At 46.8% G+C, this 25,744-nt stretch overlaps 1 protein-coding gene across 1 annotated transcript; it reads right to left on the bottom strand.

Moving 5' to 3' along the window:
* Positions 1-601: 601 nt before the first annotated feature.
* Positions 602-18,324, bottom strand: LOC149308174 (inactive phospholipid phosphatase 7-like). The gene is made up of 2 exons (XM_089535244.1): positions 17,802-18,324; positions 602-2,416 (listed from the first exon to the last, which is right to left on the bottom strand). The coding sequence occupies exons 1-2, from the start codon at positions 18,286-18,288 to the stop codon at positions 2,052-2,054; spliced, it is 852 nt and encodes a 283-aa protein (XP_089391370.1). The 5' UTR covers positions 18,289-18,324; the 3' UTR covers positions 602-2,051.
* Between the last annotated feature and the right edge of the window lie 7,420 nt (positions 18,325-25,744).

Genomic DNA, 25,744 nt, shown 5'->3' with positions numbered 1-25,744 from the left:
AATTCAGAATTGTCAGATGGTCTTTTTCCTCGGGCAGCACAATATCTTGCGGTAGCTCTACCAGCCTCCACAGGCAGCCGTTTTCTCCCTCCACTTCTGCCATAATCTGCTGATTGTATAAACTCTTCTTAAATCAAGTGCCAACAGTGGTGGCTGATTTGGCTGAAGGACAGCCGCTGAATACCCAATCCTCTGCAATGGGATTCCTTCTGCCTGCTCTGAAAGCAGCTTCCCAGCCAGGGCAAAGCTTGCCAGGGATAGATTTTCTATTTATTTGTTTCTTGCAATGATTACCAAACAACAAACAGGCGTGAAGCATCAGCTTAAAAAGCTGTCTCCGTCTGATTTAGCAAGCCTTTCCTAAACAGGTTCTTACCAGAGCCAATGCAACTTCATAGAATGACTTGTGAGTGTGGCTGTGTAAATACATGGATAGTGGATGTGGAGAATTTATCTGAAATTGCTTTTTCAAAAATGAAAATTGACTTTCAGGGGAGGGGTATTGAAAAGGAAACCAGCCTGGGCCGTTACTGAGCTTTCAATAGCAATATAAATAAATGTCTGCCTTTGTACTGTACCTTTAAATCACCCAATGTAGAAGGAAAAGAGGCAGATACAGTTTCACCAAGCCATGATTTATTTCTTTAATATTTTCTACCCACCTTCCAAGATGTTCAAAGCAGGAACAAATGATGCCCACCCACCACTATTTTACTCTCACACTAATGCTGCCATGTACATTTGATGAGAGATTTCATAAAACCATGAGTGTCTCCAGAAACAGACTTTGTGTCTGTTTGAAGAATTGAACTTGGGCCTCCAAATCCCTAAACTGACACTCTAACCTAACTTTTCTCCCATAGCGCCTGATGTCTTGCATGTGTGTTGGACTGCACATCCCTTCACCCCCAGCCAGCCTGATTGCCTGGGGATTACAGAAGTTGTAGTCTGGTGTACTTGGAGGGTATAATACTGGGGAAGGCTAGACTAACCACTTCGCTATGCTGTTCCAACCAGCCTTGTCTTCTAGACTCCTGCTTGCAACAATAGGTGGGGGGGGGGGGGTCAGAAAATGGACCAGAAGGTAGGCAGAGGAGGGGGGAGTTGACAAGGGATGCCACAAAGGCAACAGGAAATTTAAAAGGTACAGTATAGCCTTCTAGGTGGTAATCAGACACTCCTTCTAAGGATCATGTTCAATTTTCCGTTCCCTAGAAAAGCAAATTAAAGCACAACTGCATTGAACAAGATGGGTTGTGTATTCCAAGTGTTAGGATGTCACCCCTAAAAACAAATAAATAGCAAGATAATGCATTTCTGTTTTCTATCTGTAGCCCAATACATTTGTCAAGAAAACATGGCTGAACATAGCCACAGATCTTGAATGCACAGGGCCACCCAATCATCAGAAGACACTGCAGCAGAAGATGCAACAAGCTGTTTGTCATCATAACCCTCATTTCCAACACATGGAGGATTTGTATACCATGCTTGTCAAAATGCCACAAGCAATTGACTCCTCCCTCCATAACTGTCATCTTCCGGCCTGTGAGGGAGTTTGACCAGGCAGGCCCAGCTCCATCAGGGCTAGCTTGGAAGAAGACACTCCTCCCTCCATAACTGTCAACTTCCGGCCTATGAGGGAGTTCACCAGGCAGGCCCAGCTCCACCAGGGCTTGCCTGAAGAAGAAGAGCCCTCCCTCCAGTCCATCTGCCTTGGTCCAGGCCTCAAAGGGAGAGAAGAATGCTGGACCTGATCCCTTCCCCCCCCTCACCATTCCCTTCTCCTTTTGTGTCGTGTCTTTTTAGATTGTAAGCCTGAGGGCAGGGAACCGTCTATTATCCCCTCTGTTGTAAGCCGCCTGGATTCTCAGTGACTGGGCGGCATATAAATAAATCCTATTATTATTATTATTATTATTAATTTAAAAAGTGTCTTCTAGTCTTCCATGTGCAAAAAAGAAAAGAAAAAATATAGAGAGAGAAAACAAAAGAAAAAGAGACAGATGGATGATCAGGGGTGTGGGAAAGGAGAATGACGTTGGTGGTGTTCACCACATGGAGATCAACATTTGGCAAGTATTGGAGGACATCCACATCAGCTCCACCAGCCTGAACTGCAAGTAGCCAAAAGCGAAGCCGGAGAGGACATCAGTAACGTGATGTCGCCCAACCATGATTCGAGAAAGCCCCACCAAGAACGCCCAGAGGATAAGCAAGACCCGGAGTGGGACAGCCAAGACCAGGTGGTTAAGAAAGAACTTGGACACCATGGCTGCCCGGCTGGCGTGACCGGCAGGAAAAGCATAGACATCCATGGTCAGGTAGTCCAAGATGCCTGGGCTGACATCATAGGGTCCTTTCCGCTTGGCCATCTTCTGTAAGCCAGCAATAATGACAATGTCCAACAGCAGGGCTGTAGAGAAAGAGACCAAAAAAGATATGAGATGCTGGAGACAAAGGACCCATCAAAACTCAGGTGGGAACCATCAAATAACAAATGGACTCCACCAATGAGTACTGTTTCATATTAAATCCATACAGCAGCAGTGCTGAAAATCTGGCTCTCCAGCTATTTTAGACGACTTTCCCCATAACTAGTACAAAGGCAAAATGCCTCCCTGCCTTTAAGAGGGCTTTCTAGGATAGTTTCTTTTTTAAAAAAAAGTATTTAAAGTATTAATTTTGGTCATCCCCAGCATAAAGCCAAGTGCTGCTCTTTCAGCTTTGTACCACTCCCCCAAAAGCTTCTACTGATAAACATGCAGGCTGTGGAAGTCGGCTCAAGTTTACAAAAGCTCACACTATCAATTTCTTTCGTTCAGTTAGTCTCAAATGTGCTATGAGATCCCTTTACATATTGATTTTCCAGACTAACATGGCTATGTCCTTGTACTGAGCACCCATGTTTTTAATGACTCATCACAGGGTTTTCTGAGACTGAGAATGTGTGACTTGCCCAAGGTCACCCTGTGGGTTTCCATTGTCAAGCAAGGATTTGAACCCTAGTCCACTGCCCAAACCTGCACAAGATTGTAAGTCTGCATCCAGAGCTGACAGTCAAAGTGATCTCTGCCCGTTACCTGGCACAGAGAAAGTCACAGGGAGATGTTAAGCATGTCATCATACGGTGGGACAAGGCATCTCTTCCTCCCCATGTCTAGCAAGTCATAACCCAGCTCAGGTTCTTCCACACCATCCTGTACAACTGTGTTACCTACAGTGCCAGCCCAGGTTCCTAGGTCTGCCACCCTAAAATGAATCCACACACAAAACCTTTATGGTTCTGTGGTGTCAGCAGCATGGCCTTCAGAAATAGACACATGTGGTGCCGTCACTCTGGGTCCAGAGGCTCATATTCCCTCACAGTCTCGACTGACCTACATACCAACCCAGACTTTGGTTGGATCAACTACTGTCGCTACCATCATTCCTGTCATATGGCCAAGCAGAGGTAGGACTGGGAGTTACCCAGCAACAGGGGAGGCTACTCAGCCTCTCATCAGTAGCCCCATCTTTCTCTCCACCATAATGAAGGTGGCCAAATGCAAAGGAGAAAGGGTGGGTCAGAATTAGATTGAAATGTATGTGTTGTTTATTCATTTATTGGGAGCCTTTCTCCTAATAATTTATTTATTTATTTATTTCATTTTTACGCTGCCTTTCTCCAAGAAAGGGACCCAATGCAGCTCACAAATAAAAACATTTTAAAAACATATTACAATAAAAACAATTAAAAACATCAAATAAAAACAATATAAAATTACATACATTTAAACAACAATACCCACTCCATATAAAAGCCACCCCATGATTGCATGTTAAAAGCCTGCCCAAATAAAACCATTTTTGCTTGTTGATGAAAGGCCAGAAGAGAGGGGACCAGCTCAGCCTCCCAAAGAAGGGGGTTCCAGAGGGTGGGAGCAGCCACCGAGAACGCTCTCTTGTGTCCTCACCAGCCAAGCCTGCAATGGTGGCGGGACTGAGAGAAAACCTTCCCCTAAAGATCTTAGAGTTCTAGCAGGTTCGTATGGGGAAATGCGTCTCTCAAACAGTCTGGATCAAAGTCGTATAAGCAGACTCATGGTGGCTAACAACCTGTTTTAAAACAATGCAAATTAAAAACTATATAAGAACTTCAACAGTAACAGTAAAAACAATTCAACAATTTATTTATATAGTGAAAAATATTAAAATTCATTAAAAGATTATAAAAGTGGCCTAAAATACCCTAAAGCCACCAAATCCCATCTGATTTTGGAAGCTAAGCAGAATCAGCTCTCATCAGTTTTGATTTATGGGAGACTGCCAATGAAAACCAGGTGATTAACTTATTTCAGAGGAAGGAACTGGCGAAACACCTGTGAGGATTCCTTGCCTAAGAAAAACCCACAAAATTCATGGGGTCACCATGAGTTTTCAGGTGGCTTAAAGGCATGTACGCAAAAAAGACTAAGAGGCTGCGCATACTGATGGGAAAGGCTGGCATGGGGGAAGAGCTGGGGTGTAGCATCCTCACAACGCAGACCCAGCTCCTCCCCCCAATTACAAATCCATGTAACAGTTACCTTGTCTAGCCCACATTTTACAAGCTTGCTTGCAAGAATGTCATGGGGAACCTTTTCAAAGGCCTTATTGAAATCAAGATATACTATATCCACAGCATTTCCTTCATCTATCAAGCTGATATTTAGATAGATTAGATTAGATTAGATTAGATAGATAGACAGACAGACAGACAGACAGACAGACAAGATTTGTCTGGGATGACTTGTTTCTCTGAAACCCATGTTGACTTTTTGTGGTTATGGCATTGCTTTCTAGACTCTCTGTTTTATGATCTGCTCTAGAATCTTTCCTGGTATTGATGTCAGACTAACTGGATGATAATTGTTGGGATCCTCTCTTTTCCCCTTTTTGAAGATGGGAACAACGTTTGCCCTCCTCCAGTCTGCTGGGACTTCTCCTGTTCTCCAGGAGTTCTCAAAGATTATTGCCAATGGCCCCGATATTATATTTGCCAGTTCTTTTAATACTCTTGGATGTAGTTCATCAGGTCCTGGAGACTTACATTCATTTAGATTAACCAGATATCGCAATACATATTCTGTGCAGAAATTCCCCTATTCTGTTTTCTGCTCCATTAGCCTCAGGTTGAGCACCATTTGCCTTTTCTGAGAAGACTGAGGCAAAGAAGGTGTTGAGTAATTCTGCCTTCTCTGTCTTCTGTTAGCATTTTGCCATCTTCTCCATGGAGTGGCCCTACCGTTTTCTTCTTCTTCCTTTTGCTGTGGACATATCCAAAAAAGCCCTTTTTATTGTTCTTAACCCCTCTAGCAAACCTGAGTTCATTCTGCGCTTTAGCTTTGCTGACTTTACCCCTACACATGCCTGCTATTTGTTTGAATTCCCCTTTGGTGGTTTCCTCATTTCTTATACATGTTCCGTTTAAAATTTAGCTGAGTTAAAAGTTTCTTAGTCATCCATCCTGGTTTCTTGAGATACTTCCCATTTTTCTTCCTCATTGGAACTGTCTTAAATTGTGCCTTCGGTATCTCCCTTTTGAGAAACTCGCTTCCGTCTTGAACTCCCCTCTCTTTAAGTATTTCTGACCATGGGAACCACCCCCAGTATTTCTCTAAGCTTATTGAAATCAGCTCTCCTAAAGTCTAAAATGTGTGTCTGACTATGCCTGGCTTCTCCTTTCCATTGTATAACAAACTCCAGGAGAACACAGTCACTCCTACCTAAAGATGCCACCACTTGCACTACATTAACCAAATCATCCCTGTTGGTTAGGATCAGATCTAAAATAGCTGACCCCCTTGTTGCCTCTTCCACCTTTTGGACAATGAAATTGTCTTCGAGGCAAGTGAGGAATTTGCTAGAACTTGAGGATTTGGCTGAGTTTGAATTCCAGCAAATATCAGGATAGCTGAAGCCACCCATCACTACTACATCTCTCCTTTCGGAGTGTATGGTCATCTGTTCTAGAAAGGCATCGTCCAATTCCTCCATCTGACTGTGCAGATGGTACCATACTGAAAACATCAAAGACTTGGCACAATCGTTAAAGATGGTTAAAAAAGAAAGTGCTAAGTGTTGGATATTAAGAAAACAGAAAAAGTAATGAACATGGAGAAGTTACATAAATTCAATCTATATGATGAGGAAATTGAAATACCCATAGCTTGCATGCACCATTGATCAGAATGGAGATTGTAGGCATGAAATCACAAGGCTAGGGACATTATCACACCTGTCCCTTTCTTGCTGCAGTCACCCTAGTAAAAATAAAATGAAACCATGCTGCTTTCTAGGTAGCCATCACCGCACCTGTCTTAGTCATGCAACCAGGGCTGCTGCCCACTTTGCACTCTCCTTGCCCTCTCCTTTAACCCTGCCTCCCTCTCTTATGCCTTACCTAGCATGACTTTAGGTAGGTTTTGCTTTCCAACTTTTTGTGCCATTCTGGAGCTCTGCAGCTGCAATTTAAGTTTTATAGTTTTTTAAAGCTTCAGCTGAGGCTGCAGAACTGCAGAGCTCTGGAAATGCACAAAAAGACTGAGGAAGAAAAGAAAGAAAAATAGTGAGGGGCAGGGGGTAAAGGGAGGAGGAGGAGACACTGACAAAAAGTGACTGGCAATTACACAATTGCCCCAGGAATGGCTTTTCACACAGGGGGCATTGTGTGATTGCCAATTCATTCAGGGGTTTCCCTTGTGAATGGAAAGGGACAAGTGGGGAACAGGGTGAGAGGCAGTTAGTATCGTCAAAATAAAACCACGGTTAAAAGCTGCATGAGGTAATAACCAAGGACTGGGAAGGGCAGGTATTAAAGAACTAGACAAGATCCTCGGCTGTCAAACTATATAATTGAATAGTAAGGTCAGGATGGTCCATCTTGTCATACTTCCAATTTCTATGTATGGTTGTGAAAGCTGGAAAAGGCTGTTAGGAAGAAAACCAACCCATTTGAGTTTCACAGTATCCACAGAACTCTGGAGAAGAGCCAGAATTCTCTCTAGAAGCTAAGATAATTAAGCTGAGACAGTGTTACTTTGGACATATCATGAGAAGACATGGTTCATTAGAAAAGACAATAACTCTTGGTAATGTGAAAGGGATTAGGGAAAAAGGAAGACTGCATTAACAGTGCACAGACTCCATCAAGGAAACCACAGCTACCTTGCAGGGTTATTGGTAATATGGTGACTTGGAAGCCTCTCATTCATAGGGTAGCCATTATTTGAAGTCAGCTTGATGGCAATAAATAACAATAGTAACAAAACGTTCAGCCTGGTAACCCTAGACCAGGGGTAGGCAACCTTTTTGAGCCGGGGGCCGGGTTGCTGTCCCTCAGGCGACTGGGGGGCCGAAGCCAGGGGTGGAGCTTCAACCCTCCGGGGCGGGGCCATGTGCCGGGGGTGGAGCTTCCACCCTCTGGGGCGTGGCTGTGTGCCAGGGGTGGAGCTTCCATCCTCCAGGGGCGGGGCCACATGCCGGGGGCGGAGCTTCCACCCTCCGGGGGCGAGGCCTCCCCATCTTTGTTGGCCCCTGACGGGGCCCCAGGCCCCGTCAGAGACCAGCAAAAAAGCTGGGGGGGGCGCCAGCGCTGGAGGGCCCCCTGGAGGGCCCCAGCGACGGCACCGGGCCTCCCAGAGGCCCCCTGCCGCCCTCAGAGCCCTCCTGGAGGGCCCCGGAGACGGCACCGGGCCTCCCAGAGGCCCCCTGCCGCCCTCGGAGCCCTCCTGGAGGGCCCCGGAGACGGCAGCGGGCCCCCCAGAGGCCCCCTGCCGCCCTCGGAGCCCTCCTGGAGGGCCCCGGAGACGGCAGCGGGCCTCCTAGAGGCCCGCTGCTGCTGCCGCCGCAGCCTCCCATCACGGCTTTTCACCGCTCTGGGCGCCGCCATTTTGGGCGAAAAATGGCGGCGCCCATAGCCCCAGAGGCCGCTATGGGCGCCGCCATTTTTTCACCCAAAATGGCGGGGAAGGTCCTGCGAGACTTCGCCGCCATTTTGCCGCCCAAAATGGCGGCGCCCAGAGCGGTGAAAAGCCGTGACGGGCGGCCGCAGCAGCAGTGGCAACAGCAGCCAGGGGCCAGTCGCCAGGCCTCCGCGGGCCGGAGGTTGCCGACCCCTGCCCTAGACCATAGAAGGTTTTGCTAATTTTAAAATTTCAGAGTTGTCCTTTTTTTGCTGTTACATCTATTACTATATAATATTTTACTATATAACACTATGCCAGAAACCACTCTAGCAGTAAAAAGAGGCACTTTAAAAATGGATATGGAAGGAGAGCCAATGTCACATGCAATTTGCTCTTTGTCAGTGCTTTCAGTTTATCTGATGAGACAGGAGCAGAAGAGGAATGGAACGTGAGCAAGAGACCTCCATGGAACATAGAGAAGGAAAGCTGTACTGCAGCATCCAGCAAAAAGAGAAAAGGGGGAGATTTATGTTATGCTGTTTGATGGATATGGACATCTCTCTCACATCCCCAGGCTGTGGGGAGAAAGTAGGAAAGTATTAACAAGAGGAAGAAAAGGCTTTGCTTGGCACTTAACTCTCTCAATCTCCCTCCCTCTCTTTCTCTCTCTCTCACAGCCCCTCCCTGTCTCTTTTGGTCCTATGCAACATTCATAATTTATCCCACTTTGCTGAAGATCACTAAGATCACAGGAGGTCAAGTGGAGCTGAGACCCAGAAAGAGAGAGTAGGGGCACACACACCTACTTGTATTTCTAGGTTTAACAGTTAGAAACAGGAATATTCCTTATACTAAGTGTGTGCTGCTCAGTTCTGTCCATGCTGCAGAGAAGCTGAGCCAAGAGAGGAGGGATGATGAGAGTATGCATCATTAATCAATCATGCCCTGCAGTAGGTTTGGTAGGATAGTTGTGTAACTGCAATGAAAGTGGTTTAAAGTAATATCTTACTGCAGGAACAGCAAGAAGAATCTGTATTTCCCAACAGGAAGAGAATATACTTCTTAAATTGTTTCTCAATAGTTTAAAAACCAAGGAATAATTTTAATCTCAAATTTGTATTTTTATGCATACTATCCAAAATATTTGCATAGGCATATATTTGAATGTACATGGGTGTTTTTGTGTGCATGTCCACATGTATTAAATAAAACACTTCAGTAAGAAATGCCCAGCGAGTGATGTTGATCTCTGTGGAAATGTAGCCATAAGGATGCCCTAAGTCCTCCCTGTTTTTCACAAGAGACTACCAACATTTTTTTTCTTGACTGTTCATTTTCTGGCCTTTCTTTTTGCCTCATTTCTTGAAAGGTGTTGTCTGCTACATAGAGAAATAGTTTGGAGGTGAGGACAACAATTGGTGGAATAGGTGCTGATGTCCTAAAGGTGTGCACTGGGGAAAGAGTAATGATCTAGGAAATACGGAAAGGGAAGGCATTTTTGGAGGATCAGCCTGCCAAAGCTAATGTCACAGTTCTCCCTGGAGCCCACCTTAAGGTAGGGTGGCCACTTATAGATTGACAGAAAAGTGGGAAAGCCTCACACATGAAGATAGAGATTTGCATAATTTAATTTAGAAACACTGCCCAAGATCATGCATCAAGACGTGTACTTGTATCACACTGCCATGTCTCTGCATCTACATCTTCTGATGCTACCCCTCCAAAACACACCTTGTAAGCAGCACAATACCCTCATCCACATGGCCATTTCCATACTGTTGGAGAACAGAAATATAAGGGGAAATGTTTCCAAGTATTTTCCTGCCACTGGACACACTGTAAGGACATCATCTGCAAAGAGCTTGCAAGGTCCTCCAGAGGCTTCTGCAGATGTTTGTTGTAGTACAAATTTGATAACAATGCCCTCTATTCCACCACCATTTTTTAACATCAGACCTAAAACAGAACTCTGTGGTGACTCAAAGTGACTTCCATCAGCTAAAAACACTGCTAGAAATTCACAATTCTAATATAGAAAAGTTAAAATACAATTAAACTATCAACAGAATTAAAAGCAATGTAAAAGGATACACTTTAAAAACCCAAAATACAGACAATTCACTATATTATTAAAAGCCCCTTCTTCATGAACAGTTAATTTCCAAACAAACTGAAACAAAACAAGTTTTTGCCTGCCACCAGGATGCACCATCATTGAGAGGGATAGAAGGGCAAACCAGCTCCATCAGGCCTTGCCTGAAAGAAGACCATCCACTGTCATCCAGAGGGAGATGGAGAGGGCCGTCCATCTATCCAGCCCCACTGTCAGGAAGTTCCTCCTAATGTTGAGGTGGAATCTCTTTTTCTGTCATTTGATCCCATTGCTCTGAGACCCATTGCTCTGGGTCCTATTCTCTGGAGCTGCAAAAAACAAATTTGCTCTATCCTCAACATGACATCCCTTCAAATATTTAAACAGGGCTATCATATCACCTCTTAACCTTCTCTTTTCCAGGCTAAACATACCCAGCTGCCTAGGTTCAAGCACTGTACTTGAAAATCTGATTTAACCCATGATTTAAGAAATACATATAGTAGTAATGGAAATCCATTTTCCTATTTTAGCTACGTACACTACCTGAAAGTACCACCACAAGTCCCAGGGGCCTGGGAGAGCAGGCAGTGGCACAGCTCTGTGGCAGCTGCAGGACTCCAGCCATGTGGCCCTCATTCCCAGGGCTGCAGGAGGGGTGAGTGGCAGCCAGGGGGATGGCTGGCCATGTGCAGCTGCTCTGCTGAAGTGAGCAAGCTGTATGCTCTGAGGTGTTTTTTTTTTTGGGGGGGGGCACCTGGCAATAGGGGGAGGACAGTGAGCCATGCAGTTTTTGCTTGGCAGCTTCCTGTCCACTCCGCCCTGTGTACACTCTGGAGGACTCCCAGCCAGGGCATTGGGTCCTTGGAAGGATGGAGAGGTAATATGGTGCAGTCAGGCCTGACACTTCTGGACAGAACTGGGGGAGCTTCAGAAGTGCCCCTTCTATTTTCCCCCTTCCTTCCTCTCTTTCCCTCTAGCGCTTTCCTTTCTTTTCCTTTTTATTCTCACTTTTGCTTCAGCCTTCTTCACTGCCCAGTCTCCTTCTTCCTATCCTCTCAGATTTCCTGTCTGTATACTATTCTACTGTTGCTTTCCCTAGGGGTGCTTCTGCTTGTGATGCTTCTCCTGGGAACTTCTTCTATATATGGCTCCTTCAGTGCAATACTGATTTCTCCTCATGGTTTGTTGCTTTGCCTCATTCTCTATTATATAACCATAGTCCTCTTGTCTCTTTTCTCTTGCATGCCTGGCTAACCCTCTTTCTCCACGCTTCACCCGGTTTAATTTGTCATGTACCTATGCCTTGGGGGGTATGATGAGCTTTCTGCCTAAATTGTTTTTTGGGGTGGCAATGTTTTGCTGATGTGAGCTGCTACACTTGGGGCTTTATAATAGCTTGGTGATCAACTGTATCTCCATTGCCCTGACTGGCAACCCAACCTTTTCCAGATTCCAAATCATGCCTTGGAGCAAGTCCAAACACATGCTTTCTCTTCTGCGGCTGGCAGCAGGCAGTCAGCCACTGCCCCTAAGAAGGCCAAGTGCAAGGACGATTTCACAGCCCAGTTAGCGCAACTGAGCAGCAGGACAGTGTTGGTGGAGTGGGTCACACAGGTTGGACATTTGCCCTAGGGTCCGCAAGAACCTCAGAAAGTGGTGGTTAATAACCCTGCTGCCTCTGCACATGCCTTTCAGGTGGCACTGGCAGTGACTGAATCACCTAAATTTATGCCTTGCCTGCCAGTACTATGGCCAGCCAACTATTGCTGACATTCTCCAGTTAATCAAGGGCCCAGCCCATCTGAGCCACCCCATGGCGATGCATCCTTCTGGCCAGACACTGAGTACTTCTATTCAGCTGACCATGGCTGAACTGTATGAGTTGATTCAGGGACTGGCCTCCACCAGACTCACTGGGGCATCAGCATCCAGAGTGCCCACCAATAGAGGGGGGCCTCAACGTTCCAGGGAGCCTCATCTCCTCAGGCCATTCCACCTAACATGCCGGCTAAGGCATCAACTGCAGTAATGGAGGGGGGCGTCATGCCAGTTCATAACTGGTGTCTGCTAGTTCACAACCGAATGATCCAGAAGCGTAGCAGGTCTTGTCAAGTCGAACATCAACAGCAGGTATATCATGGTCCTCCTCAGTCATGGCTGGCTGTAGTATGAATTCCCAATCCAGCAAATACTGGGGCACCGTTCCAGCGGCTCCCGCGCCTCTTCCCTTCTTGGGATGCAGCCTATGCTGGCTCCCAAGCCGGGAGGAGGAGGAGGAGGCTGCCAGAACCACGATTCCAGCGGCCCCCCGCGCCTCTTCCCTTCTTGGGATGCAGCTTATGCTGGCTCCCAAGCCGGGAGGAGGAGGAGGAGGAGGAGGCCGCTGGAACCGCCCCCCCCCCCCCCGCTTCCCTGGAACCGGCAAGAGGAAAGACCCACCGGAAGTTAAAATTGGAATCTGGGGGTCTTGCGATGGAATTCAGGATTGGGTAGTCACACCAGAGCCATTCGCACTGAGATCGAACAGAGCCCCAATCCAGGATATTGCCAATCCCCTTATCAGCGCACTGGCCAACACGCTCCAAAAAGAGGAGCCAGTACGCATTCAGTTCGGCATCTCGCGCATTCACGTGAGTTCGGATTGGGCCATTCGAATGCTGGTATGATGGTACTGTGCGAAATAACGTGAATTCGAACCGCCCAGTGCTGAAGACCCCCAGTTCCAGACTCATCTGATAAGGGCTTATATTCTATGTGGCTTCACAGAGGGATTTTGCATACTATGGCCCGGTACAGACCACCCGAAAAGGGCGGTCTGCTGGGGCCTAGCTTTGCTCCTCGGGGAATCCGCAGCCTCCAGACTGCAGGACTTCCCCGTGGAGCAAAAAGAACCCGCAAAAAGCGGGTTCTTCTTGCAGTGCGATTATGATGCTACGTTGTGCCAATGGCTCACTCGCAACATCATAATGGCGCCGCGATGTGCGGATGCTAGGCATCCTGCATGTAACAATGGCAGCGCCCATCTGTACAGGGCGCCACCATTGTTACGCGCTCATCACGTGCTAGGGTTGAGGCACATGTGGGCGGAGCGCCCTTGGCCAACCCTAGCACATGACGAGGTCACCCAATAAGCCCGTCTGTACCAGACCAATATACAGTTAGCCCTTGGTAACCACAGATTTTTTATCCACAGATTCAAGCATCCACAGCTTAAAAATATCCAAAAAATATATAAATCCCAAAAGTAAATGTTGTTTTTGTCATTTAATACAAGGTACATAATTTCACTATGCCACTGTGTATCATGGCTCTTGTGAATTAAAGATTTTGGGGGTCCTGGAACCAAACCCCAGTGGATATCAAGGTCCCAAAGTACTGGGAACTGGACATTTCATTTCACGCTCAGTTCAAAATAATAATAATAAAAAATACTACTTATAGGAGGTAGAGAGGGACAGACTAGCCAAAAAAAAAAAGGGTCCCTGGGAGAATATTGGGTCTGGACACGGAGTTGACAGACACAGTGGCTCAGTACTTAAGACACGAGCAATCAGAAGGTCAGCAGCTCAAGGCCCAAATGTCGTGTGATGGAGTGAGCTCCTGTCACTAGTCCCAGCTTCTACCAACCTAGCAGTTCAAAAGCATGTAAAAGTGCAAGCAGACAAAAAGTACCACTACAGTGGGAAGGTAACACAGTTCTGTGCAGTTGTGCTGGCCATGTGACCACAGAGTCATCTTTAACAATACTGGCTCCCTCAGCTTAGTAACAAAGATGAGCATTGCCCCCTACAATCAGACATGACTTGACAATCATGTCAAAGAGGAAACCTTTACCTTTACACATAATTGCTTTTGTCTACACCTCAACTCTCACTGCTGGGTGTGATGCCCAAGAAAACACAGGGTGAGTACCAATTAGTTCATAACCTCTGTTTTCCTAAAGATGATTTGGTGAACGATTCCATAGATCTGGCTCTTTGCTCAGTGAGGTATGCATCTTTTGACACAGCAGTCAGGACCCCAGGGAAAAGGGGCCCTCTTGGCTAAATGCAATATTAAGTCAGCATTCTGGCTTCTTCCGGTGCATCCCGAGGATTTTGATTTGCTCAGTTTCTCCTTTGAGAGGGCATGAAACTATGATAAGGCAATGCGAATTCAGTCTTGTGATTTGCATTTGAGCAGTTCAGCACATTCAAGTGGTGCACAGTGAAGAAGTCTGACAATCACACAATTACACACTACTTGGATCATAGAATCGTAGAGTTGGAAGAGACCACAAAGGCCATCCAGTCCAAGCCCCTGCCATGCAGGAACTCACAATCAAAGCATCCTTTGACAGGACCATGTTGAAACAGGTCTGACAAAATGACAATGATGTGGCCACTAGGTGCAGCTGTGGCAAAACATAGTACAGTTCTAGTGGCAGATATATGTGTCAGCATTTAAACAGTGCATCATTGGAATGTTGATGCAACTGCCAACTGACATTCTCAACTGTCACTGAGAGAGAGTGAGATGGTTGGTTTTATTGTGGCTGCTTCAGAGGTTGTGTTGGTGGAGTAACTTGTTGATGAGTATCCAAGACGGATGTCTGATACTCAATGTAATCTTTGTAAATACATAGTTCTCTGTAACAAAGATTAAAGAGCCCTCCTGTTGAGAGAAACCTCGTTGTCCTGAGGTTCATTCCTGTGTGAGAGGAAATTTGCCATGCAACTCAGATTCTTCACACACCTTCTTTTGGGCATCTTGTCCGCGTACATAAACTCTACTTGTGTTCACTTCGACAAGGGTTGTGAACCCAGCATGCATCTTTCCTTCTTCTTGACATCCCTGACAGATGGCCATCCAGCCTCTGTTTAAAGACCTTCAAGGAAGAAGACTCCACCAGCCTCCAAGGGAGTGTGTTCCACTGTCTAACCGCTCTTACTATCAGGAAGTTCCTCCTAAGGTTGAGCATACAAATTACAGTTGTGACCATCTGTAGAACCCATGAAATTGGTGTTGTGTTGTCTTTTGTCCCACACAACTGGATTTTGAGAGAGAGAGCTCTAGTTCTGATGCAAAGATTTGCAGCCATGCCTAAAGCAAACTTCATGGTCACAAGAACAAATCCAGAACACTCGCCCTCAGACTATGATGTGGGGGACTGGCGATTTTTCTTTCCCAATGTGCTAAAGGCCAGGACCCGCTGGCTACAACTGTTTCTGTCTTTACAAATGCCCTTTCACACAACACTATTACAGCACTAAGATTCCACTTTAACTACCATGGCAACATCCTATGGAATTATGGGATCTACAGTTTAGGAATGGGTATTTAGAACTCTCGGCCAAAGTGATTGATTGCCTCCCCAAACTTTGTAGCTGAGGAAGGAATTGAGTGTTCCTTTCCATTATCCTGGTCTAGCTTTCTAACAATATGATGCTGAAGACATCTTACAATGCTTAGGAAAGCCGGGGACTTTGGCAAGTCTGCAGTGAGGTGGTGGTACCTTCTGAACAAGGAAAAGTAGTTGCTCACTACACCTCTCTTTACACCTTTGCTGCCTAAACCTCAGTGACAGTACAGTACTTTCCAGAAACTCATCAGGCATTTGGGTTCAGAAGCTCCACTTGATGGACTTCCAAGTTAATTCACTGTCTGTGATGTATTGGCTCATTGCAGTTCAGAAACACAAGTTCAGTCAAGTCAGAAATCTTTTCTCAGAGCATAACAATGTTGTCAGGATTGAAGCATTGCCAATTACATGGCGTATTAAAAGCACACAGCAATTCAAACAACAGGCTTACATGCCATTACATTCCAACCTTTCAAAACATTCCTCTTCCCAGGACTACCCCTCTTTTCCACTCCATACCAAGTGTTCCCACAGAACTGTCAGCTTGTATTTCCTCCTGCTACAGCTACTGATTAGCTCCAAGGAAGATAAACCGTCTTTTCACCCAGCCTCACCAACAGCGTAGCATATCCATCACGCAGTAGGAAGCATATACAAAATATATGGTTAGCAAACACAGTAGGAACTACGATCCTGATGCTGCCTCAGATGGAGTCACATACATATACTGGACCAAAGCCTAATACATTTTGAATAATCACTGTCCACTGTATGCTGAGAAAGATGACATAACTATGGGCCCCATACAGACAGGCCAAAATAAAGCTGCTTCGGGTCACTTTGGAGGTATGCTGTTTAAATGATGCATGCGCCCTAAGAGTCCGGAAGCTGCGCCAAAGCTGCGCTCCTGTCCTTAGGACTGGATTGTGGCTTTGACATGGCTTCTGGCTTCTTAGGCCACATGCATAATTTAAACAGCATACCTCCAAAGTGACCCAAAGCAGCTTTATTTTGGCCTGTCTGTATGGGGCCTATGGCATGAATAGGGCTACCTTGAGTCTACATGTGAAGGCAACCTTATCAGGCACTTCTACATACGGTTATGAAAGGCAGACAGTGAACAAAGCTGGCAGGAAGAACATCAACTCATGTGATCTGAGAACAGATCAAGCCTGAATTCTCTCTAGAAGCTAAAACTATTCAACTGAGGCTTTTGTACTTTGGGCATGTCATGAGATGGGATGATTCATTAGGAAGGATGATAATGTTTGTTAAAGTGGGAGGCAGTTACGGATGGATAAACTCAATGGAGGCAGCCACAGCCCTGAGTTGATCACTAGGGATCTCAGTCTCATTCATAGGGTCAAAGTCAACTGGATGATGGCACATAACAATAAGAACAGCAAACTATCATTCAGTATCTATTCCACCAGGTTGGGGAACCCCAGAACATTCAAAAGCACCTTCCCACTTGGTATTCAGTGGTGGCTTCCCATGCAAGCACTAGCCAGGGCTGATCCTGCTTAGCTTCCAAGAGCAGACATGATCTGGTGCCTAACTTGTGGGAGCAACTACTGAGAAGGCTGCCTCCTTAAATACCAGATCCCATTGCTCCCAACTTGTGGGATCCTTTCCCATGGGAGGCTCATTTTGCCCCCTCCGTGCCCCCCTTTCACCAGCAGACCTTATTATTTGGGCAGGCCTTTGGCTTTTCACTTATGGGGCAGAGGAACCTTATAAATGGAGCGTATGATATCTGTATCATTCCACTATGTTTTATGTGCTTGTAATTTATTGCAGTCTAGTGTTTTTTAATGGACTGTTTCCTTATCTTTAAACTCTTGCACCCAATAGGACTTTAGCACGCTTTGTCCTTAACTTGATATGAACTGCCTTGGGTCGTGTACCAAGAGAAAAACGGGAAGCAAAGGAGTAAAACTGCCTTTGTTTTAAAGGGAATTGACTAAAGTTTGCAGAAAGGGCAGGAAGCTTTCAAGGCTTCGTTTTTTTTTGGGGGGGGGGTGTTGAAATCCAGTGGGTTCCTCCAGATCCTGGCTGCTGGGCCACTTAGGATCATAGAGTTGGGAGAGACCCCAAGAAGGGCCCTGATCCAGTCCAGCCCCTTCTTCTGCCATGCAGGAACTCCCCATCAAAGCATCCCCATTACAGACAGATGGCCATCCAGCCTCTGTTTCAAGGCCTCCGAGGAGGGAGGCTCCACTGCATTTATGGAGTTATAATATCATATCACAAGCCCAGCCTCCTGGGTTGGAGCCCACTTTCTAGGCCCTGAGAAAGACTGCTTTTTGGCCCCGACTGCTCCCTCCCTCCCTTTGGTCCCTTTGGTCCTGGCCTTCCCTGGCTCCTCCAAGGGCCTGAGGAGCACACTCTCTCAGCCTGGGCCTTGCCTCCCTCTCCTCCCGGGCGCCTGACTGACCGAGGAGGAGGTTGAGGAGGACCTCCTGTCCGGCGAGGGTGCTGCTCCTGGCCAGGCAGAGGAGGGTTCCGGCCAGCCAGGGGACGCCGTGCCCGGTCAGCCCCAGCAGGGCCACCATGGAGCGGGCCGAGGCCCACGAGGAGCCGCTCCTGGCGCAGACTCCCAGACGCTTCGACAGAGACAGGTCCACCGCCAGCAGGGAGCTGTACGCGATCCCGCCCACGGAGGGGTTCAGCTGCATGCAGTCCGCCTCGGGCGCCGGAGGAGGAGGAGAAGGGGCCGCGGACGGAGACGGAGAAGAAGAGGGCGCCCCGGAGGCGGAAGGAGGGTCCTCGGCCAGGCCCGAGCCCCGCTGCCCTCGCTGCCCCGTCCTCCGCCCGCTGCCCCCGGCGCCTCGCAAGGGCTGGCTGAGAGAGAGGAACTCGGCCCGGGTCAGAGGGTGGCCCCGCTCCCGAGCCCGCGCCCGGCTCTGAGAAGACGCCGGCATGATGATGGCGCCTCCGCCGCCGCCGCCGAAGGGACTCAGGCAGCAGAGCCAGCCAGGCCTCAATCGAGGGAGGAGAGGGCGGGGCCTATAAGGGGCGGGGCCTGATGTGGGGCGGGGCCTATCCTGGCGAATCAGGAGCAGCGCCGTTTGGGCGAAAGGGCGGGAGACGGGTCCCGCCAGAGCCCAGGCCCCGCCCCCAGAGGAGGAGGAGGCTGCCTCTCACTCAGAGCAGGCGCCTGTGACGCTTTGCCAGGCTCCCCTGGTGAAAGGCCCCTTAAAGGTGAGGGAAGAAGGAGCAAGCCCCTCAGTTTCACCTGGAAGCCTAGAGCTGGAAGAGACCACAAAGGCCATCCAGCTCCACCCCATTCTGCCATGCAGGAACTCTCCATCAAAGCATCCAGATGGCCATCCAGCCTCTGTTCAAAGACCTCTAAGGAAGGAGACTCCATTACACTCTGAGGAAGGAGTGTGTTCCTCTGTCCAACAGCCCTTACTCTCAGGGAGTTCCTCCTAATGTTCAGCTGGAATCTCTTTTGCTGTAGCTTGCATCCATTGCTCCATTGTGTCCTGTTCTCTGGAGCAGCAGAAAACAAGCTCACTCCCTCCTCAATATGACATCCCTTCAAGTACTTAAACAGGGCTATTATCATATCCCCTCCGAACCTTCTCTTCTCCAGGCTAAACATCCCCAGATCCCTCAGCCATTCTTCATATATATTAATGTTTGGAAATCAAACGGGAATAACTTCAAGGCACATCTATCCATGCTATGAGCCAGTGCAGTGGGTGCTTCATGCACAGTCATGCTCAGTGGCAGTGCCAGGAGCCCGGCCTCGGCTTTGGTCCCAGAAGCCTCAGGGCCTGGGACCCCGGTGGGAAGAGCCTCATCCTCCCAGATTATGGCTTGGCCAGGCAGGGAACTGGAGAAGGCAGGGAGCCCCTGGCAATCCTTACTGCTGTGATTTCTCCAGGGGCTTCATATTTTGAGAGGAAGCCACTCGGGTTGATGCGCCATGCGCCACAATGCAACCCGGCGATGCTTCTCACAGAGAGAAACATGATGGCTGCTACCATCTGTATTCAATGGACTCTTAAGGTTTTAGTTGTAGTTTACTCCCAATTGGCTTTAAGGTGCCTTGGGTCCCATGCCAGGAAAAAGGCGAGAGACAATTTTAATCAACCAGTCAGTCAAGCTGCTAGAAAGACGAAAGAACCTTCTACATCCCTACTAGCGGAAACCTATTAAAGGGATAGGATTTGTAAAATCAACACAGTTGTCAGCCCTATTGAGGTAAAGTCTCTGCCAGACTGTGAGGTTTAAGGGCCAAAGCCAAGACCTAGGGATGACACCGCATACATTGTAGTACCATGACCCCTCTTTAACTGCTATGGCTGTGGCCTATGGAATGCCGGTGTTTATAGTCTATTGAAGCACTAAACCCATTGTTGTTGTTATTTGTATCCCATCTTTTTCCCCAGATTAAGCACTTTGGATAAACACCTGAAGCTTTAAACATAAAAAAGACATCAGAAACTTGTGAAAACCAGTGTCTGAAATGTTTCCTGAATGCAGTGCTTTCAAAGGAGAAGAGGAGGAGGAAACCCCGGATTCCTTGAGGCGGTCGAGTTGATCCCTGGCCACTTTGCGCAAGTTCAAGAAGTCAGGAGGGCAGCTGTCTGGAGATGGCTTGTGGGATGTTTAAGCATAAATAGCCCAGCGGGCCGGGACTGTAAAAACAGGCCACTGGACTCAGGTTTCAGTGGTGCGCTTATTTTGATGGAAGTGGTTTGATTGAAGGCAACAAGTGGCCGCATGGAGTCTGTGGCCACGTGTGGCCCACCTTAGCTCTTGTGTGCATTAAATGAGAAAATAAAGAAAGGACTTCGTAAGACAGAATTGATCCATGCTTGTTCTCCAGCAAGAAAAGAAAAATAGGTGTCACTTTGATTTATATTAATGACACTATCGCTTCTTTTCTTTTTTTAACCAGAGGAAGACATCAAACAATAATATGCTCAGTGAATCAACATTTTGAAACAAAACACTTGGAAAACATCACCTGTTATTTTGGCATCCAGGTAGAAAAAACAGAGTGCTGTTTCCTTCATCAGAAACACACACACAAATGGAAATACACAGAAAAGAAGATGACCTATCCTAGTTGCAGACTGAGGCATCACAACAAGCCATGGTTAAATAATTCATGGCTTCTAATCCCGATGAATGGCTGGTTGACAAACCATGGATTGTTTGAGGGGATTAGTCTTGACACTAGCTAGAGTTCAACAAATGTCAAGCTGTTTTGCTGTTATGTAAGAATCTGGTCACAATTTCTTGGTGTGAGGCCGTTGAAGATGCATGGCACAAGTCTACAAAAGTGCAAAGACTGCGTTCTGAAGCATGGCGAATAATGCTATCTCCCATCGCCTGCTCAAAATGTATTCCCTCAAGAGTTGGTCGGTCAGAGGTATTGTCAAACACCATCAGCTCACGGAAACAGCCTTTCTGTTTCTTTTATGAACAAGATGATTTGGATCACTAGTTCTAGACCACCAGTTCAGCAAAGATCGTTCTGAAAGATGTAGTTTATTTTTTGGGTAAACCAATGCCATCAGAATTGGCTGGTATAGTTATATATAGTGGGGGGGAAACTGTTCCTATTCTATAGCTATGGACATGTGGCATTGTTTCTTGCTATATTAAGACATAGACAGAAGCACACATCCACAGCAGTATCCCTTTCATCCAAGAGATACTAGAAGGCACAGTTCCTTAGTAACCACATGGTTTAGAAATGCCTGGGGAAAACATTCCTTTGTTGCTAAGAAACATCACTGTATCTCCTTTCCTTTCCAAGGCCTGAGCCAAAGCATTGATCTTGCAGAAGAAATTTGGGGGAAAGTAACTGCCTCTTTCAAAAACAAAAACAAGATTAGTCCACAAACAATAAGGAAGAAAAAACCCAGATTGAAGAACCCATTGAGCATGTGTAAACGCACTAGTGTTCATTATCATCCCATAACATTTCTAAGGTACAACCTTTTCATAGACCCATAAGCATTCGGAGGGACCCAAAGGCCCTCTCGTCCATCCCATTGCCAGTGATGGAATCCGTCATCATCACAGCAAGGCCCCCAACCAAAGTGCTCTATTGAAGTCAGTTGCTGTGAAGCCAGATTCAACTTAGGGCCATCCATAAGAGAGATGGCAAAGAAATATGGAGACATAGGACTTCATGGGAAAAATGGGGGGGGGGGGAATGGGAGGGTTAAGAAGCGATTATCCCAGACTAAACATGAATTTGCAATTACAGTTTTCACACACATCGCTATTAAGTGGGCCATAAAGAGACAATAAACTGCAACAAATCATTTTCAGGATTTCCCGTGAATGATTTGTTGCTGTTTACTGCCTCTTAATGGCCTGTTTAATAGCTACGTTGTAGGAAAATCTTAATTGTGAATTTGCATTTTGCCTGGGATAATCGTTGTTTGAACCCCTGATTTTGCCCAATTCCCCCCGTGTGATAAAGTCCATATAATTGGAAGGGGTCCTCTGGTCCATCAGGTCCAGCTTTCTGCTCAGCGAAGGACCTTCAGCTAGAGCATCCCCAGCAACTATCCAGCCTCTTGGAAGACGTCCAGAGGAAACCCTTCCTTTGCCAAACTACTTATTGTCAAGAAGTTCCTTCTAACCTTCATTTTAAATCTACCCTCCTGTCACTTCAAAACTACTCCTAGTCCGATGCTCTGTACCAGAAGGAAGAAGCCACCTCCTCCTCTCTGTGGCAGCCCTTGAGGTATTTAAAGAGGGCAGTCACCCCTCATCCTTCTCTTCACCAAGCCAAACTTGCCTAAGTCCTTCAACTTTTCCTCCTTGCTTTTGTTCTCCATAACAACTTGAAGGCACACAACAACAACAACAAAACTTCTTACCATGTTTGTCCCCCCTCTCTGAACTTGCTCCAACTCGTCTATATCCTCCTTAAAATAAGGTGCCCATAACTGAATATAGGATGCAAGTTGAGGCCTGACTAAGGCAGAATATGGTGACTATTACTTCCTGCAAGTTGGAAACTATGGTTCTATGAATGCAGGCTGATATAACATCTGACTTATTTGCTGCATCATCACACTGCTGGCTCATGTTCAGCTTATAATCAATAATCATTCCAAGGTCCTTTTCATACGTTGTACTACTGAGCCAAATATCCCTCATCCTATACCTGTGTATTTGGTTTTTGTGGCCTAAATGCAGAATTTTGCATTTGTCTCTGTTGAATTTCATTTTATTAACTTCAGTCCAATTTACCAAGGTCCTTTTGAATTCTGTTCCTGTCTTCTAATGTGTTAGCTACCCCTCCCAAATTTGGATCACTGCAAATTTGATCAGGATTCCCTACACACCATGATCTACATCATTAATAAAAATATTGAAGGCACTCCGCTTGAGACCTCTTTCCAGACTGAAGCACAGCCACCAATGACAATGCTTTGAGTATGGTTTTCCAACCAATTATGGATCCATTTGATGGAGTTTCCCTCTAAGCTTGCTAATCAAAATAGCATGGGGACCTTATCAAATGCAAGGACTGCAGAACTCACCTCTGTGAGTAGCTTAGGAAATGTGTTAGCTAGAGCGTCTAAGCTTTTGTTATGTTTATCCTTTGGATTGAAAGAAATGAACATCTTGTAACTATGTATTCTGTACCTGCGATGCCTTAGCTCGGTTGTTGGTTGCATAGGTTAGCAAGGGAGGGAAACTATAAGTCCTTAGCAAGTTCCAGTGTGTGCTAAGGGGAAGTCATTGTAGATTCACTGGCTGGTGGGAGTGTGACTAGAGGATCTCAAGGGATCTCATTCAGCTCAGCAGGAGACCCAGGAGATTAAAGGATCTGCTGGGGCTAAGGGCCAAGAACAGGGTGCTGTTTAGTTGCTTGGACCCCCAGAGATCATCGCACCTCCAAAGGAGAGACCACCAACCTCCGAGGGAGTAGCTTGTAGACTGTTTCCTTCTCTGGTTGTTTCAAACATTGAAAACTTTTTGGTTTTCTAAAACTTTTGGAATTTCAGATTAGTGGTCTATATTTTTACAGTGGGCCTTCCTTATCTGTGGACTTGCCATCCATGGATTTGGGCAAGCCCACATTGTCCCCAATGGCAGTGTGTACGCAGCTACACCACCATTGAGGACCACTGGACAAAAATCCCTCGCCTCCCTCCCTCCCTCCCTCCCTCCCTCCTTCCTTCCTTCCTTCCTTCCTTCCTTCCTTCCTTCCTTCCTTCCTCTCTCTGCCTCCAGACTTGGCTTTGGGGGCAGAATCTGGCTTCCAGTCAGCCAGAGGGAGCCATGGCCAATGCTTTACATATTGACTGATGCATTGCCCATCTCTTTCTTGCTTCTACCTTGAGCCGGCCATAGTTTGGTCTGACTCTTGCACCTTCCAGTGTGGATTCCTAAGGCGATGGGGACAGATGTTGCTGCTGCCTCTTGGCTATTTTGGTCTTGCAATTTGATTCCTCACTAGAGTCTATTTTAGCACCTTGGAGAACTCCCAGCACATTGCACTCCTCACAGAAGAGGGAAAGGCTTCACCCCTTAATGCTGTAGAGTAGACCTTTTTCCTTCTCATGGCAGCTCTTCTCCGTGAGAGTTGAACATCTGAATGTGTGCACATGATCACATGCAAGTGTGTGTGCTTGCCCCCGTGTGCGCGCACACACACACACACACAGAGTCAGAAAGACTTTGGAACCTACTTGCAAGATCTAGCTTTTCTTTCTCTCTCTCTCTCTTTTCTTTTAAATTGAAAACCCAAGATCCACCAACTGCAGCCTTGTGCAATAGGCAGACACTTAGAATTAAAGAATCCTGGTCCAAAGACTTAATTCTGAGTACCAGAACTGAGCATAAGTCACATAAAAACCCACCCTTGGCTACCCTTCATACACACCAGTGAAATTTTGGGCAGCCAGATATGGAATTTCCTTGCTGTGAGGACTCAAAAATTCTTGTCGATGCAGAACATCCAGAGATTACTCTGGATCTAGTTTATGTCCACCTGCATTGGGAGATGTGAACCAAGAAGCTCACAACCTCCAACATTTCATACAGGAAAACTATGGAGTATGGGCATGCAGCAACAGAAAGTGGTCAGCATGGGAAAAGTTATTAATGGGGAAGAACAGGTAAGTTAGGAGAGGATGCTGCAGTTTGCTTTTGCCTAAGCCTACAAGGAAGGGCAAGTCTGCCCCCTCCTCTCTCCTCCAGACTACAAATCCCAGGATGCAGCTGTGGCAGTTAAAATGGAATGTCAGTGCTATCACTGTATAGTTTGCAAGGGCATCTGGATAAGGGATCCACTTTGGGAGGCATACCAATAGGTTTCCTTCTGTTTTGGTGCTCCCATTATTCATTGAGTGGGGAAAGTGTGACAGACCAGCGTTTCCATATTGCAACTCTATAGTCCAACTGCCACTGCCTTGGCCTTGGAGGGAGAGAAGAAGAGGCAGGCACAGCTCCACCACTGAAGGCATTCATTAATGATCTTTGCCATCCAATGGGTTGTCCTTAGTTTGCAAAAGGAGTCTTCAATAACAGAGTATCTTGGAAGTGTCTCATTCAAAGGGGTGCCATCAGTCCAAGCTGACTTGGTGGCAACTAAGATGAATCTGGTGATGGAAAGCAGGACTTCCCATGTACCAGTGAACCCTGCAGCCATGATGCCGAAGGTGTTACAGATGCAGCTGCTGATGCCTTCAGCACCACAGACAGCCCCAAAGCACCTTCATGCAGGTCTCCTCCTGGGTCACAGCTGCACTTGGTCCCATTAACAGACATTGGGCCCAAACAGACAGGCCAAAATAAAGCTGCTTTGGGTCACTTTGGAGGTATGCTGTTTAAATGACACACGCATCTTAAGAAGACAGAAGCTGAGCCAAAGCTACGCTCCAGTCCTTAGGACCAGAGCATGACTTTGGCTTGGCTTCCGGCGTTTTAGGGTGCATGCAGTGTGTAAACAGCATACCTCCAAAGTGACCTGAAGTAGCTTTATTTTGGCCTGTCTGTTTAAGCAGCATTTCAATTAGCTTCTGTATGTGGAGGTGAGCACAGTCAGAGAGCATCCCGTCCTTTGCCTCAGGCAGCAAAATATGTTGGGTCAGCCCTGCTTCATGGCAGGGAAGCATCCCTCCCTTTCTCATGCGTTACTCGCTGTCAGAAGAGGCGACAAAGGACGGTGGGGTAAGAGCAAGCTTTTTACTATGAATGTGATACAGTGGTTAGAGCCCTGGGCTTGAGAGAGAGGTTCTAGTCCTCAATGAGCCACGAAGCTTGGAGATGTGTCATGAAATGCAGAACAGAATGGAGAAAGAGGTAGCAGAGGAAGGCCTGGCTACTCTAAACAAATGCAGGGCACCAGGGCCAGATGAACTGCATCCGAGGAGGGTCTGGAAG

Source organism: Sceloporus occidentalis, unplaced genomic scaffold, assembly GCF_023333645.1.
Source record: "Sceloporus occidentalis isolate IW3139 unplaced genomic scaffold, rSceOcc1.0.p SCAF_8, whole genome shotgun sequence".
Classification (NCBI taxonomy): Eukaryota; Metazoa; Chordata; class Lepidosauria; order Squamata; family Phrynosomatidae; genus Sceloporus; species Sceloporus occidentalis.
This window is presented reverse-complemented; position numbering and strand designations above follow the sequence as displayed.